The sequence below is a fragment of the Choloepus didactylus genome, chromosome 14 (assembly GCF_015220235.1).
Source record: "Choloepus didactylus isolate mChoDid1 chromosome 14, mChoDid1.pri, whole genome shotgun sequence".
In the NCBI taxonomy this organism is placed as follows: domain Eukaryota; kingdom Metazoa; phylum Chordata; class Mammalia; order Pilosa; family Megalonychidae; genus Choloepus; species Choloepus didactylus.
This window is the reverse complement of record NC_051320.1, coordinates 95,015,521-95,032,584: the sequence shown is the minus strand read 5'-3', so window position 1 is coordinate 95,032,584 and position 17,064 is coordinate 95,015,521. Positions and strand designations below refer to the sequence as shown.

Sequence of the window (17,064 nt, the reverse complement as noted above, 5' to 3'; positions counted from 1 at the left end):
TGTGTTTGGGTTGTCCACATTCTCTTGTTTCCATTGTTTTGTTGAGCCACACCCATTTGTTCACAGATGGCCTCCAGCTGCTTTTTGCCAGGTTGGGAGAGTGGAGTAGTCTTGACACAGACACATGACTCCACAAAGCCTAAAATATTCACTGTCTGGTTCCATTCAAAAAAAGTTTCCCAATGCCTGTTCTAAATCATGGAGTCTAGGGCTGGATAAGGTAGGCATGGATGTAAGTGGATTGACTGATAGAGAAGAAATGAGTTGATAGACTCTGATTTTCAAGAGATTAGAACAGTGTTTGGTGGAGTGTTAGAGCTAGTGAGCTTTGGCATGGGTAAACTGAAAGCACAGACAATATGTAATGTTAAAGAGCTCATGTCTTGTGCTCCTGGGATAGCAAGTCGGGTACAACTCAGAACAGTTCCTGCATTTAGTAGGGAATTATTAAGCATCTGTGTACATGGTGATTTCTAACTTCAGTGAGAGCAGAAGACATAAAATGTGGTCCCTTCACAGGGGAGAATTGGAGCAACCAACAGAGAGAAAAGTAAGGTTTCCCACTGGGGAAAGAGGACTGTTTCCATCTGAATGGTACACGGAGGGCAGTGTTTGATTCTGAATGATTATTCTTTCTTTCTTAAGCATATTCCAAAGCTTTGAATGAATGAGCATGTCACTTTCTCTATGGAAATGAAGGATAAGTATTGGATAATTTCCTAGCCAACTGTTCCTCCTGCAATGGTTTTCTTGGTGGTATTTTATGATAACCAGATGGGCTTTTTTGGCACCTGTGGATTTTATGAATAAATGGAAAGGCATCTTGGAAATATATTCTACCTAGAACAGCATACTCTGACAAACTCCCACTGAGAGATTGTTGTCTTCTTTTGCTTATGTATTTTATTCTAGTTACATTCTAGTTTATTCCTCAGTGTGTCTTTTGAATGTGCGCAAAGTGAATGCATTGCCTGAGTAGACACCATCAGAGAGGAACGTTAAACCATTTTGAGGGTCCTTACGATAGGTTTAGTGGGATGCATGGTGTGCAGTTTTGACCCAGTGATGTACTGCAGAACATCCTGGCCTGATTTTGTAAAAGCTTAGTGTTAGGACTGAAATGTGTTATTTGGGCCCAACGTTGCTGGATAGTGATGAATCCAGCGTTCCTGAGTCCCAGTCCTGGCTCTGCTTCTGGTGACCTGTGTAATAGTGACCAAGTTACTTACCTTCTCAGAACCTCGATATCCTCATCTAGGAAATAGAGTAAGTTAGAAGGCGTGTACTAAGTGGCAGTGCTATGCCAAGGGGCAGGAAACACTCAAGTTGTCAATCTCTCATGTTAGAGGTATATTTATTGTGTCTATGTTTTTTTGTCTCAACCTCACAAATCCACTTTCAGCTGTCACTTCTCCCTGTTGTCATTGTGGTTGAGACATATTTGAATTCAACAGAAAAGTGTTATTTTAGAATGCAGAATTGTAGTTCTGAATCGCCCACAGAGATGCTCTTAATAGAAAAATTGAGCTGTATAAATAACTGCAAAATTCTCTCCAAATGCTTGATTTTATTCATGATGAGATACCAGACTCATACCATTCTTAAATACCCTTCTGTCATGATAAATCCACTAAGATCTTTGGTTTTCCTACAGGTCTGTTTGTAACTTTTTCTGTCCTGTCTTCCTTTTAATTGCCGTCTCAATCTGTTTTCTGTTCTATTAATGATAGCCCTGTGTTGGCAGAAAAGTTGTCTGAAAGATTGAACATAATTTTGCTCCCTCCACCTCACCCCAGCTGGAGAGTTTTTCCTTCACAGGCATTTGCTGTGTTTTTGTGTCCTGCTCCCTACATTTTTTCCATCTATCCACCCTTCTGCAGCTGTCTCCATCTTCTTCCAGTTCTGTTCTTGTATGGACTTAGGTCTCATCTTGTAAATGCTAGTTTCTGCCTCCTGCTTGACCTGTCCTCATTTATAACCTCTAAGTTACTTGTTTCTTCCTTCCTCAGTTGGATTAGAGAGCTTGAAGACTGCAGGTTTTTTGAGGTCTCTGTGGCTCTGATGAGCGACCTGAAAAGCAGGCAAATGTATAACTTTTAGCCTTTTTTTTTTTTTTTTGTAAAGTATCCCAACCTAGATCATTCTAATCTCAAGACATTGAGTATTTGTGTTTTACAGATATTGTAACTTGAATTATCTCATCAAGTCCCTTGAGTTGGTTCTCACTTTAGAGCCCCCAAAAGTGAGCTTAGAGAGCGATGTGGCTTGCCCAGAGATTCTGAATGTGCTAGGAAGGATGCCTATAGGAAGGCCCCATACCTGTGTCTTTATAGCATGTGATTGAAAGGAAGCAAACCTCCTTTTCTTTTCTCCCAGAATTCTTTGATCAAGTCTTGTGGAAGTAGTTGGAGTGACTCTTCTTGTGCCTTCTTTGTGTCCTCTGGATCAGTCATGGTTGACGGGACGTTTCCATCTCTGGCCATGGCTGGGTCAGGGCCGCCACATGGTTGGAGAAGGAGCATTCCCCAAAGAAAAGACGAGTTCTGGGAAGACAAAGAACAGACATTCACTGCATCTTTCCACTATACTCCAGTACTTCTGGGCTATTTCCAGAAATGAAGAATTTAGCATTGTTAGAAGTCTAAAATATGATTGCTATTTCTAAGGCCAAAAAAGCGTCTGAGTCTCCTGTGAGCCAGCAGCTTTTGTTTAGTTTGCTAATGATGGGAACGTTCCCTGGGGGCTAGCAAGCAAAGTAGTATCCCCAGGCGCGCGCGCGCGCGCGTGTGTGGGTGTGTGTGTGTGTGTGTGTGTGTATGCGGTTGAGAGAGACAGAGACAAGATGGTATTTAAAAATACCTTTGGGCACCTGGCCTTACCTGGAAAAGACTGACTTACGGGGCTGAGTCACGTTTAGTGTCTTCAGCACAAGGTTCACATAACGGCTCCACTTGACCTAGTTTCTAGGGTAGGATGCTGAAAACCGTGGTGTTCGTGTTTTGCAATTGACTATATTCATAGTCCTAGTTCCCTTCACAGCAGGCATCAGGGTGTAGTTTTATAGATTGTGCTCCTGTGCTGGGAGAATAAGAAAAGGGAGAGAAAAAACTCATTGAAATTCAACTAACAGCTTTTGATTGAGTCTTTGCAAATGAGTCTTTACATAGAGACACATGATGAAATTTCAGCTAACCAGGAGTTGGTTGTTGAATGTGGCTTTGGGATGATGGAATTTTTGTTGAGCATGAGTGGGTAAGCCAATTTGACTCTGTAATTTCTTAATCCATTCACTTAATATTTACTGAGGGATTACAGTTTACTAGATCCTGTGCCAGCTACTGTGGGGGAGATGAAAATTAATTTGACAAGGATTCTACCGTCAAGGAGTTGATAGTGAATATAAGATGGGCATCATTTACTCTAACAATAATAATAGCTCTTTTTGTTGAGTGCTTGTCATGTACTAGGCATTGTGATAAAAACTTTATACACAGTAACTTATTCATCTAGATCACTCTATAACCTGTGTATTTGTATTCACATTTTAGGGATGAGGAATTTAAAGCCCAAAGAGGTTAAGTGACTGGGTAAAAGTTGTTCAACCAGATAGTGAAGGAGCCAAGATTCTTCCCCAGGTCTGTCTGGCTCCCTACACGTGACCTGACTATGTGGCTTCCGCCTGTGGTTTGGGGCTGTAGGCAGTAAGTGTGGGAGTAACAGAGACACCAAGATTTGGGGACTCAGAGGAAGGAGAGCTTGCTTTCAGGGAGGGCAACTAGGGGAGGCATTTTGGAGGAGCTGGCATTTGAACTGAGACTTAAAGAAGTTGGGGTATTAGCATGGGTAAATCGGTTCTCAGAGGGAAGAGAACTGCGAAAGCACAGACATGAGAAAACATGGGCAGGACAAGGACTGAAAGGATGTATTTTGTTGGAGGAATTGCCTGAACTCACTTTCAGGGACGGACCTGGTCCAGTGCTGGGCTTGGTGTCCCCATGAGGGCCACTTTATTTCAGCCTTCCCTTACACTTGCTGTGTAGTCCTTCGGTGTCCCAACCAAAACTTCAGGGCTCTACCATCCCCTCTCCTTGAGGGATGTCAAACATGCCTTTTTGCCCACCTGTCCTATGACTGTGAAAACTTCTCAGGTTCCCAGCTTCTCCGTTGTCTCTTCTGGAATCTGCAGGCAGGCACCTCTAAGAGAATTGTGGCTTAAAATGCCAGCCTCATGTCTCGGTATTTCCTCCTCCTCCTGGAACATGTCCCTGTAGTTCTTTACTGCCATCTTAGCTCTTCAATGCTGTGAACAGAATTTAAAAATACTTTGTCCATATTTTTTTGTTCTCACGGGCTGAGTTGGTCTTAATTGTCTAGCCTGCTGTTAGCAACAGCAAACCTTTCTGAAGTTCATGATGCGCCTGTTCAGTTTGAGCTGCTTGGGGGACATCAGAGGTACCCCTGCTGCTGACTCCTGATGCTTGAACAAGGGCCTACTTGGCCCTTCCATTTTCTTTGGAAATGAAAAGATGAATTTACCCTTAAATGCTTAATCATGGTCTTCAGGCATACCTTCTACAGCCATAACTGATGGAAACAGATCAGTTAGTAACTTTTCTATTATAGAATCCCAAATGTCTGATTCTTACATGTGCTGTTTTGAGTTCAGTGTATAACAAACCTTCTAATGTGATACACTCTTTAAAAAAAAAATTTATAACAGTGTTTGAACAGTGAAGTCTCTAAACAGAAAATTAGTAAATTCTACTTCACCTAGGTAAATATTGCCATTATGAAAACTGAATTACTTAAGGGAACTTACCTTAGCAAATGACATTTAAGAGAAATCTGTTTTCTTATTTTTTAAACCATTGGCCTTTTACATTATACTTGGTTAATAAGTTTATGCAAAGAGATGCCAGGTATAAAGCCCTAGGTCTCAGTGATTGGGAATTTGGAAATATTTGTTCTGTATCAGTTAAAAGTAAATGCTCTTCAGCTTCTCACAAAGAACTTTACTTGCTTAATAAGTTACTATGATGGGTTGTTTGTGATATATGGTCATTTGAATTTCCTTTCCCAGCTACTTTAGTACGGTGAAAAGAATGCTAGGCTTGAAATGGGATTGTGGGAAGATGGTGGAGTAGGAAGCCCCAGAAGCTGTCTGCATAAACGATTTTGGAACTTTGGAGTCTAGTGGAAAACTGTGCAGCATCCAGGGAGGAGCTGGAGGTAGAGGCTGATGAATTGTGGTAAATACTGATGGCTTTCACCTTCCGTGCAGCGGCCACCATCCTCCATCCCTCAGCTGCGTGGCAGGCAACAGTGGGCATTGCAGCCCAGGCTCCTGGTGTAGTTTGCAGGTGCCAGAGTGGGCTGTAAGGACCTAGTCCCTGCAATCCCAGGGAGTGTGGTCTGACTGCTCATCACTGCTTTTGAGCAGCTACTTCAGATCCCTGGGGAGCCTGGCTCTGGGGGTGGCCATAATGAGTATGTTATGTATATCAGGTACATGTAAAGTTGCTCAACATCATCAGCCACTACAGAAATGCTAATTAAAACTACAATGAAATACCAATTCCCACCCACTAGGATGGTTATTATTAAAACAAAACCTAGTATAATGTGTTGGCGAGATGCAGAGACATAGGAACTCTTGTACCTTGTTGATGGGAATGTAAAAATGTTGCAGATGCTGTGGGGAAGCATTTGGCAGGTCCTCAGAAAGTTAAAACATAGGCTTACTGTATGACCTGGCAATTCCACTACTAGGTATATACCCCAAGGAATTGAAAGCAGGGGTGTGGACACATATTTGTATGCCAGTGTTCATGGCAGCGTTATTTACAGTGGCCAAAAGGTGGAAGCAACCCAAGTGTCCGTCAACAGACAAATGGATAAACAAAATATGGGTTTACACAATGGAATATTATTCAACTGGAAAAAGAAATGAGTATTGATACATGCTACAATGTGGATGAAACTTGAGGACATCGTGTTAAGTGAAATAAGCCAGATACTAAAGGACAAATATTGTATGATTTCTCTTATATGAAATACTAAGAATTATCAAATTCTTAGAGTAAGAAAGCAGAATAATGGTCACCAGGGGTAGGGTTACGGGAGAATGAGTTTTGGTTTGGGAGGATGAAAATAGTCTGGAAATAGTGGTGAAAGTTACACAGTATCGTCAATGTATTTATGTCAAGGAATTGTCAACTTAAAATGGTTAAAATAATTTTTGTTTTGTATATTTTATTACAGTTAAAAATAAAATTTAAAAGGTTGGTAGGCTTGGAATCAAAGGCACTGTGTGAGTTTCAGGTCTGCCATCCATCCTTCTATCCATCCATTCATCCATCTATCCATACATGCAAGTTTATTAACTATCCTTTCATATGTGGTGCTATCTCAGGATCAATTATTGCCAATATGACCTTGGGCAAGTTATTCTTTGTCTTCTTTGAAATGGAGGCGACTTTAAAGTATCATACTGGTATGAGTTGTCCTCTAACCAACCTCACTTCCTGTCATTTTCTGTTTCTTCTATGTCTGTTCCCATGCATCTTAAGCCAAAATTAATATTCACTTTCAGCTCTTGCAGAGATTGATAATTGGTTCCTCGGCTTGGTTTATAATAGAAGTCTATCATAATTGACGTACTTATAGGTGTACCCCTTCTACATGCCTCCTGGAATCTGTAAGGGAAACACAAAATATCATTCGGGAGTATCCAGAGAAATAGAATTGACAGGACACACACACACACACACACACACACACACACACACACACACACACACACTTATTTATGTATGTAAATATTAAGAGATTTATTATAGGAATTGGCTCAAATCTATAATAAAGGAGACTTATAGGATTGCATCATTGAAAGATGAGATCAACTGGCTAGTGATTTTTCACAGTAACAATCCAGCTTGCTTGACCAAACAACTAGACACCATAATTTAGCCACGTTGACACATGAAATTAACCATCACTCCCAGTTATGGAAAATAACTTATTAGGAGACAATCTTTTTATGTTTTTTAAAGTAATAAAACTATATTCAAATAACTCACCAATTCAGCTGGGGTCATCTCTTTAGTTAGGTGGAATTAGTGGGATTTTCTTAATGTGTCCATCTCCTAAAGTCTGTTAATTTAAATGGACTTGTCTGTAAGTGGAACGGTGCCCCAGAACAGAGAAAAGATCAAATGCATGGGAGTCAGACAGACCTAAATTTGAACCTTGACTCAGTCTCTTAGTTTAAAAAATCTGTTAAAATGTTTTTGAATAGAAATAAAATTGTTTTTAAACCTTTTTATTATAAAATAAAAAATAGGTAATGAAGGCTACACAACACAAATGTATAGCTTACTCAGTTGTTATAAAGGGAAAATTCTTATAATTATTACCTGAATAAAAAAAATTGAACTTTGTCATCTGAGTAGCCCTTCCTGTGCCCCATCCCAGTTTCACCCCCACCCTTACCCCAAAATGAACCCCTATCCTAGTCTCATTGTCATCACTTTCATCTGTTTCTTTATGGTTTTATCACACATGTATACAGTTCTAGAAACAAATATTTAAAAATTTCAAATTTACTTAAGTCTCTCTTAATCTGCCCTCTCTCTCTTTCTTTTCCTTGTAATTTGTGTGTTGAAGAATCTGGGACCTTTGTCCTGATACTTTTGCGCAGCCTGGGTTTTGTTGATTGCACACACACTCGTGCTGCAGTTAACTTGTTTCTCTGCATTCTGTGTTTCCTGCAGATTGACAGGTGGGTCTAGAAGCGTGGCCAAGCTCATCTCTAGTGGATCCCTTTGGCAAGTCCAAAGGTGGTCTAGTATTTTTATATCAGGATACATGTAATAGCTGGTTGTTTCTCCCTTTTTCTTTTTCTTTTTCTTTTTTTTTTTTAATGATGGTAGCTATTGATGCTTGTTGCCTAGGTCAGGGTTCTCAGCCAGGGACAGTTTTGCTTTCTGGGGGGAATTTGGCATTGTTTGAAGTCATTTTTATTTTTCACAACTGGAGGGAGAGTGTGCTACTGGCTTCTCCCGAGTAGAGGCCGGGGATGCCTCTAACCATCTTACAGTGCACAGAACAGCCCCCAACAGAAAGAACTGTCCAGTCCAAAATTTCAGGAATGCCAAGACTGAAAAATCCTGGATTAGATCTATTAGTTCATTGGAGTTTGCAAAAAGGTATTATTCTGATTTTACCACTTTTTAAACATTTATTTGTTAGAATGCTTTTATAAAGAGATGCTCTGCCTCATATATTATTTGGTTACCCTGTGGTACAGTTCGTATAAGAAAGAATTAAAATGCTTGATTCTTTATGTTTACTTAGCATTGTTCCCTCTCATCCTCCACAGTGATCAGTTTGGTTTTTAAAAAAATGTGTATTACAGACATGTGGATTTAAACATAGTTTAGTAGTTTCAATCAGTTGCAATTACTATTGCTTTCAAGTTCAAATTGTCGCATCTTTGGTGTGTGGGATCTCCTTCCAGTTGGTTCCAGAGTCTTTTGACTTGACCCTTGTAGTCTTTGTTGTCTTTCTTGGTATCTGGTAGACTGAGATGTTCCAGCATTATCTTGTACATTTCCTGCCATAGGCTTGGCATTATCCATCTCTTCAAGAAACTCTGGTCTCCTTTAGTAGGAAGTGATCTTTTCTGGCAGTGGCTGGTCACCAAGGATGACCACTGCTCTCTGGTCAGCCGTTGTTTGGGGCCTCTTTGGGGAAGAGCTGCTTACACATGTGAACATGTAATTGTGTATTTTCCTTCTCTAAAGAGTAAAATGCATCATGAATTCATGTGGAAATTTCAGTTAAAATTTGGGAACACATACTTTAAAAATTATTGTTCTATTTTCAAGTGTTGCTGTCAAAAAAAGTTTGATGGTAATTTGATTTTCTTTTCAATTCACTTGTTTTATTTGTTTGTTACCTTGATAGATTTTCTTATTTATAGATTCCACTGACCTGTATGTTGAGTCTTCTTTTTAATGTCTTCAATATTTGCCATTTCTCTGGAATTCTTTTATATTTCTTTCATCGTATATTTTTTATTAAAAATTTCCTTTTTTTCCTTAGAGGAATAATTTGTTATGTTTATTTGCTCTTCTTAGTTTGGTCTTCATTTCAGAAATGATTTTTATTTTATTTTTTATTTTTTAAACCTTCTAATTTTGAAACACTTTTGGATTTATGGAGGACTTGCCAAAAGTGCAGTGGGTTCTTGTGTGTCCCTCAGATCTCCCTCATGTAATCACCATACATAACGGTGGCACATTTAGGAAGTAATTCTTTTAATTGGTAATTTTTCCTTTGTTTAGCCATCTTGAGCTTTTCTAATTATGACTTATTGTTCTTTCATCTTTCATGTCTTGTATCATTTTCTTAATGTTTTAAAATTTGTTTTTGAATAGAATGTTTTAGTTTTGATTTCTGCAAAAAGGTGTTTCTGGCTTGCTTTTATTGTCTGTAGGGATTTTATTCTATACCTCATTCTTTTTTTCTCTGAATAACTTTGCATGGTATTTGAAGTTGATAGGGATGTGTTACTTTTATCTGGATCATTTTTACGTGAAATTTGCAGTTTGTCCGATGTCCCACTGTTTCCATCTTTTTTCTCCCGCCCAAGGCCTTGTTGCTATTGGTGGTTTGCATATTGGGTTGTGGGAATATCTTGGCACCTGGTTAGTCCCATCTGGGTTTTGGTTTTGCTATCTAGCTGCTCTGCCTTTATGTTGGGATCTCAGAGGTTCAAAACCTGTGCTGCGCTGCTGTCTTCTCAGAACAAAGAAGATGAACGTCGGAGTAAGAGGGTTGGGAAGTGGTCTTGGGGTGGGCAGGAGGAGGATGGCAGGTGGCAAGCTAGGTTTCATTGAGAAGGCGATGCTTGTGCCTTGACTTGAAGAGGCAAGGAAATTAGCCTTGTGTACAGCGAGGGGCAGACCAGAGGGAGGAGTTGGTGCCAACACCCCCCAAGGGGGAGCATTCCAGCTGGCGGGGGGAGCGGCCCGTGTGTGATGGGGGACGGTTGGGGGGGGCAGGATCATGGGCGCCGAGGTCGGGTCACCTGGTGGCCTCGGAGAGAGCAGCGAGGAGGCGCTTCATGAGTCCCCGAGGGGGTGGTGGGGCCTCAGCCCAGGGTGGAGGCTGTTGAAATCATTTCTGGATGTGCTTCGAGAGCCAACAAGATTTCCTGTTGGATGGTACATGGGGTGTGAGATTGAGAGAGGATTTAGACTGACAGATTATGTTAACGAATAAGAACATACCGGGTAGCAGCGAGTGCTCCACAGAAGTTTAGAGACCTGGGTCTACTTAACTTGGATGGGGAGGTCACGTTTAAACTACGATAGAGTTGCAAGATGGAGCCAGCCGTGTGCAGGGAGGGGAGAAGCGTTCCAGGCTGTGGGGCGCCTCGGACAAAGGCCCAAAGGTAAGAAGGGGCTTGGCGTGGGTCGGCAGAAAGGAAGGCTGCGTGGCTGGTTCACCTGGCGCCGCAGGTGGGGAGCAGCTGTCCTTGACGCGTGGCACGTTCTCAACTTTTTATTGACATTGGTGTGACTTTAGGTTGCAGGGTGATTCATTAGGCAGTTGTAATTAACATGAGGGAGACTAGTAAGGCAAATCCAGACTGCTCGTTCCAGTTAGCATATTTGAGTACCAACCCCTACCTTTTAAAAACTCAAGCTAACTTCTTGTTTTTTTCTCCTCCTGTTTTTTAGATGGAATCAGTGTCAGTGGCTTTCCACTGTCTAGTCCTTTTCGCCAGGTTGTCAGGTCCCGAGTGGACAGCAAACCTACAAACCCACCAGAAAGCAGCAAAGCAGGTGACTTCAGCCATGTGAAGGTGAGCCAGTGATCCTACAGAAGTGAATTCTGCAGGTGACATGCCTTGCTTGATTTCTCCAAAGCCTGTTCTGAGGCAAAGTTTGAGTATGTTTCTGAAAGGAAAGGAAGAGTGTATTTGACAATGCGATTGTGTTTGTGAAAAGTATTTTCATTCTGTGGAATGTTTTGGAAAGCAGTTACAATGAGGCTTGATTGTATTTTGTTTCAGTGTTGCAAACTCTGTTTCCTAGAAACATTGGGATTTTGTGGGCTGAATCCAGGAGCACAGTGATTAAAGTGGATGATTTCTTGCCTTTTTCCTATTCATTTATAAAATTCAATTATTGCAAATTTTTTCTAGATTTTTATCTTCTATGTATATTTAACCTTCTGAACCCCTTCTACCTCTTGCTTTGTAAGCACTCAGGGAGACTAAGCAAATACGTAAGTAACCAGTGAATGTCAGTGGAAAGTTGCAAAAATCGGGACTTCTGGGTGAGAATGTGCAGAAGCAGTGGGAGCCAGGAACTCAAGGAGAGGTCTGAACTCGAGCTCTTCGTTCTTGGTCATCAGCCGTGGGGATGCTCTGGCTTTGTGTAGAAGCATGCGTTCAGGACCACCCTTTGGAGCACTGCTTACAGTTGGTGCCAAAATGTCAGAGGGGTGGACTGATTAGGACTAAGGCAGGATGAACAGTAGGGGAACAAGAAAGCTGCCTGCAGTGAAGTCATGGCCAGGGGAAATAAGCTGGTTTTAGGTGACACAGTTCATCCATGGATCAGAGTCATGATGAGCTAGGCTTTAGGGGGGCGAGCCTTTTCACATATAGACCCTTGCTATAAAGAAGGTGGTGGTAGTTGCAGCTGATAGTGTTTAAGCTAAGCTTGTTTGCTAACATCTGTTAGCCCTGGGCTCTTGGGAGTGGGAAGAAGACTCCCACCAGGGGAAGCAAAGGTACAGAGGCATGAAACAGCATGACCTATGCACGGAGCTCCCGGCATCTGATGCTGTGGAGGGTAGGTTTGTGGCAGGGAGTGATGTAGAAGAGGCTGGAGAAGTGGCTTCCTGGGAAGGCTCCTCAGGTTTCGGGTTCCTGCCAGCTGCCTTAGGACCTCACAATAACCAAACACAGGCCATGACTTTGTTTCTCCTGTGAGTCCGGCACCTCCGCATCAGTCGGTGGACACTGCAGCTCCTCCCTTCCATGTGGCCGTTGCTTCTGTCTGCTTTGGACAGGCAGTGGGGGCACGCTCCTCTTTTACAGCCTCTTCTTGGAGCTGTCAGGATTGGTATTTTGTGGCTCTGATGACTGGGGACAGCAATAGCCTTTGGGTGAGACTTGGATAGCAGGAAGATGATAGCACCCAGGATCTCCCTCTGCTGTTCCTCACCCAGCTGTTGCCTGTGTTTGGAGCCAGGTACGATTTATCAGTAGGTGATTTGGTAGTAAGGCTCTTGATGGTGAGCAAAGGCTAAACTGATTGGAAAAAAAATACTCAGGACATCAGGAAGATTTTCTAAAGAAAATTATGGAAATCATATTGCTGTGAGGCATAAAAAATATCAAAACTCATCTAGCCATTGGGTTTGGAACCACAAAACCTTGATTCAGATCTTCAGTCCCACGTCTGACCTCCCTTGTCTCCACTTTGTTTGCAACGAGGGAGACAGGCTCAGGGTGTCGTTTCTGTAAGAGACTTCAGAGACAGAAGAGAGACGCATTACTTCTTGAGAAACCATGTGCAGTGCTTGAGTTATCTTGTAGGGAACCTAGAACCCAGGGAGTTTGTGCTTTGCCCAAGATCACTTGTGGATCAGGGACCTGATCATAGATGTTTTGAGGAAAAGCCACACTGCTGTTTGTTTTCATATAGCGAGGCCCAAGCAGTGCCACAGAGCAGTATGTTCATCTTCCAAATATGGGAGTGTTTTTACATATAGATTTAGTTCCTAATCTTAGAAATTTATAACTATTTATAGCTATGATTCGTCCCTTAAAACTGACTCTGTGAGTTTATTCCAAAAGCAGATCCGTTTAGTCTTTTTTTTTAAAAAAAAAAAAAACCTTTATTGAGGTATACTTTACATACCGTAAAATTCATTTTAAGTGTACAGGACAGTGGGTTTTAGTAAATTTACATAGTTGTGCAGACATTAGCATGACCCAATTTTATAACATTTCTGTCACCCCATGAAGATCCCTTGTGCCCATTTGGAGTCACTCCCCGTTCCCATTTCCACTAATCCACTTTCTATGTAGATTTACCTTTTTTGTACGCTTCATATAAATGGGATCATACACTGTATGGTCGTTCCTGACTTGGCCTCTTTCACGTTGCATAATATTTCTGAGGCTCCTCTGTGCCGTAGCATCTATCGCTGGTTCTTTCCTCTGATTTCCGAGCAGCATTAATTGTACGGCTATGCCACATTTTCTTTATTTTTTACCAATTAATGGACTTTTGTTTTTGTAGCTTTTGGCTATTATGAATAATACTGCTATGGACATTCACCTATAAGTGTTTGTTTGAACACATCTTCATTTGTTATTGGTAGATACCTAGGAGCGGAACTGCTGGGTTGTATGATACATTTATGTTCACCTTTTAATTAAGAAACTGCCAAATGATTTTCTGAAGTGGCCGCACCATGTTACATTCCCATCAGTAGAATTTGAGGGTTCTAATTGCTACATGGCCTTATCAACATTCGTTATTGGCTCTTTTAAATTATAGACATTCTAGTGGGAGTGAAGTTGTATTTCATTATGGTTTTAATTTGTATTTCCCCAGAGACTAACGATGTTGAGCATCTTTTCATGTGCTCATCAGCTCGGATATCTTTGCTGGTGAAATGTCTAGTGAAGTTTTATGTTCATTTAAAAAATTGGGTTATTTTATCTTATTATTGAGGTGAAATAGTTCTTTATATATTCTGGATAAAGGTCCTTATCAGATACATGATTTGCAAATATTTTCTCCCAGTATGTGGCTTATCTTTTCACGTTCTTAAAGGTGTCGTTTGAAGTGAAAAAGTTTTCCATTTCAATGAAGTCAAATTGATTAACTTTTCCTTTTATCGCTTCTGCTTTTGCAGTTGTATCCAAGCAGTCCTTGTCTACAGCAAGGTCACGAAGATTTACTCCTCTGTTTCCATCCTTGAGTTCTATTGATTTAGTACTTGCATTCAGGCCTGTAATCCATTTTGGGTTAGTTTTTCTAGGGTTTGTGAAGCAAGGGTCTAAATTCTACTTTTGGCATATGGATATCCAATTGCCCCACACCATTTGTTGAAAAGAGTATCCTTTCCCCTTTGAATTGCCTTGGCATTCTTGTTGAACATCAGTTGATCATAAATATAAGGGTTTGTTTCTGGACTCTCAGTTCTATTCCATTGATGTGTGTGTCTTACTTTATGCCAGTACTACACTCTCTTGACAACAGTAGATTTTTAATAAGTTTTGAAATTGGACAGTGAAAGTCCTCCATCTTTCTTCTTCTTTTTCAAGATTGTTTGGATTACTCTGGGTCCTTTGCATTTACCTATGAATTGTAGGTTTAGCATGTTATTGTATGCAAAAAAGTCTGCTTGGATTTTTATAGGCATTTCATCGAATTTGTAAATCAATTTAGGGAGAATTGCCATCTTAAAAATATTGAATCTTCAGGTCGATAAACATAGAATGTGTCCCTATTTATTTTGAGCTTGTTTAGTTTAATTCAACTGTCTTTTGTAGTTTTCAGTATATGTCTTATACTTCTTTTATTAAACTTATTCCTAATTAATATAATTTAATTATTTATTCTTAATAATTCTATTAGTTTCTTTTTTTTAATTTACTCTGGTAAAATTTCCCATTTTATCCACTTTCAATTTCATAGCTTCATAGTGTTAATTATAGCCACAGTAAACTGCTACTATCACCATTGTCCATTACCAAAACTTTCCATCACCCCAAATAGAAAATCTGTACAAATTAAAAATTACAACTCCATTCCCAACCCCACCAGGCCCCTGTATTCTACTTTCTGACTTTATGAATTTGCATATTTTGCTTGCTTTATATCAGTGAGATCATACAATATTTGTCCTTTTGTCTCTGGCTTATTTTGCTCAACATGATGTCTTCAAGTTTCATCCATATTGCAGCATGCCTCAGAACTTCATTCTTTATTATGGCCAAATAATCTGTTGTTTGGTTATACCAAATTTTGTTTATCCATTCATCTGTAGATGGATACTTGGGTTGCTTCCAACCTTTTGGCACTTGTGGACCATGCCGCTATGAACATCAGTGTGCAAGTATCTTTTGGAGACCCTGCTTTCAATTCTTTTGGGTATCTACCTAGAAGCAGATTTGCTTAACTTTCTGAGGAACTGACAAATTATTTTCTCACCAACAAAGTACAAGGGTTTCTGTTTCTCCACATCTTTTCAACACTTATATTTCTGTTCTTTTAATAGTAGCCATTCTAGTGGGTATAAAATGTATCTCATTGTAGTTTTGATTTACATTTCCCTAATGGCTAATGATGTTGAATCTCTTTTCATGTGCTTATTGGCCATTTGTATATCTTCTTTGAAGAAATAGCTATTCAAGTATTTTGTCCATTTCTTAATTGGGTTGTTTGTCTTTCCATTGTTGAGTTCTAGGAGTTCTTTATATGTTCTGTATATTAAACCATTATCAGATATATGTTTCTAACTGTTTTCTTCCATTCTGTAGGTTGTCTTATTTTTCTTGATAAAGTCTTCTGATGCACAAAAGGTTTTAATTTTGTGATGCTCCATTTATCTATTTTTACTTTTCTTTTCTGGTGCTTTTGCTGTAAAGAAACCATTGCCTAACATGAGGTCCTGAATATGTTTATCTATGTGTTCTTATAGGAGTTTTATAGTTTTGTCTTCTCTATTTAGGTCTTTGATCCATTTTGAGTTGATTTTTGTATATGGTGTGAGGCAAGGATCTACCTTCATTCTTTTGCTTATGGTTATCCAGTTTTCCCAGCAGCATTTGTTGAAGAGACTATTTTTTCCCTGTTGAATGGACTTGACATCCTTGTCTAAAATCAATTGGCCCTAAATGTGAGGGTTTCTCTCTGAACCTTCAGTTCAATTTCATTGGTCTGTATGTCTGTCCTTATTCCAGTAACTTGCTGTTTTAATTGTAGCTTGTAATAAGTTTTTTAAAATTCAATTTTATTGAGATATATTCATAAACCATACAGTCATCCACAGTATACAATCAGTTGTTCACAGTACCATTATATAGTTGTGTAATCATCACCACAATCGATTTTTGAACATTTTCTTATGGTAAGTTTTGAAATCAGGTAGTGTGAGTCTTCCAACTTCATTCTTCTTTTTCAAGATAGTTATGGCTATTTGTGACCATTTATCCTTCCTTATAAATTTGATGATTGGCTTTTCCATTTCTGCAAAGAAGGCTGTTGGATGTTTGGTATTGCATTGAATCTGTAAATTGCTTTGGGTAGAACTGACATCTGAACAACATTTAGTCTTCCAATCCATGAGTACTGAGTGTGCTTCCATTTATTTAGGTCTTTGATTTCTTTCAGCAATTTTTTTGTAGTTTTCCATGTACAAGTCCTTACATCCTTGGTTAAATTTCATCTAGATATTTGATTCTTTTAGTTGCTATTGTAAATGGATTCTTTTCTTGATTTTCTCTTTAGAATGTTCATTACTATTGCATAGAAACACCACTGATTTTTGCATGGTGATGTTGTACTCCACCACTTTGCTGAATTAGTTTATTAGCTCTAGTAGCTTTGTTTTGGATTTTGCAGGATTTTCCATATATTGAATCATATCTTCTGCAAATAGGGAAAGATTTACTTCCTCCTTTCCAATTTGGATTCCTTTTGTTATTTTTTTTATTGCCCAATTGATATGGCTAGATCTTTCAGTACAGTGCTGAATAGCAGTTGTGACAGTGGGTGTCCTTGTCTTGTTCCTGATCTTAGATGGAGAGCTTTCAGTCTCTCACCATTGAGTATGATGTTAGCTGTGGGTTTTTCATATATGCTGTTTATCATGTTGAGGCCATTCCCTTCTTTTCCTAGTTTTCTGTTTTAATTAAGAAGGTGCTTGATTTTGACAAATGCCATTTCTGGGCCAATTGAAATGATCATTTTTTTTTCCCCTTCATTTTGTTATGTGATGTATTGCATTAATTTTCTTTTGTTA

The 17,064-nt window shown here is 39.7% G+C and overlaps 1 protein-coding gene across 1 annotated transcript in view; it reads left to right on the top strand.

Moving 5' to 3' along the window:
* Positions 1–17,064, top strand: part of TRAPPC9 (trafficking protein particle complex 9) — a 743,379-nt gene that overhangs the window by 273,276 nt on the left and 453,039 nt on the right. The window contains exon 18 of the mRNA XM_037803518.1: positions 10,749–10,873. Coding sequence (XP_037659446.1) covers positions 10,749–10,873 — 125 coding nt within the window. The remainder of the gene's footprint in view (positions 1–10,748; positions 10,874–17,064) is intronic.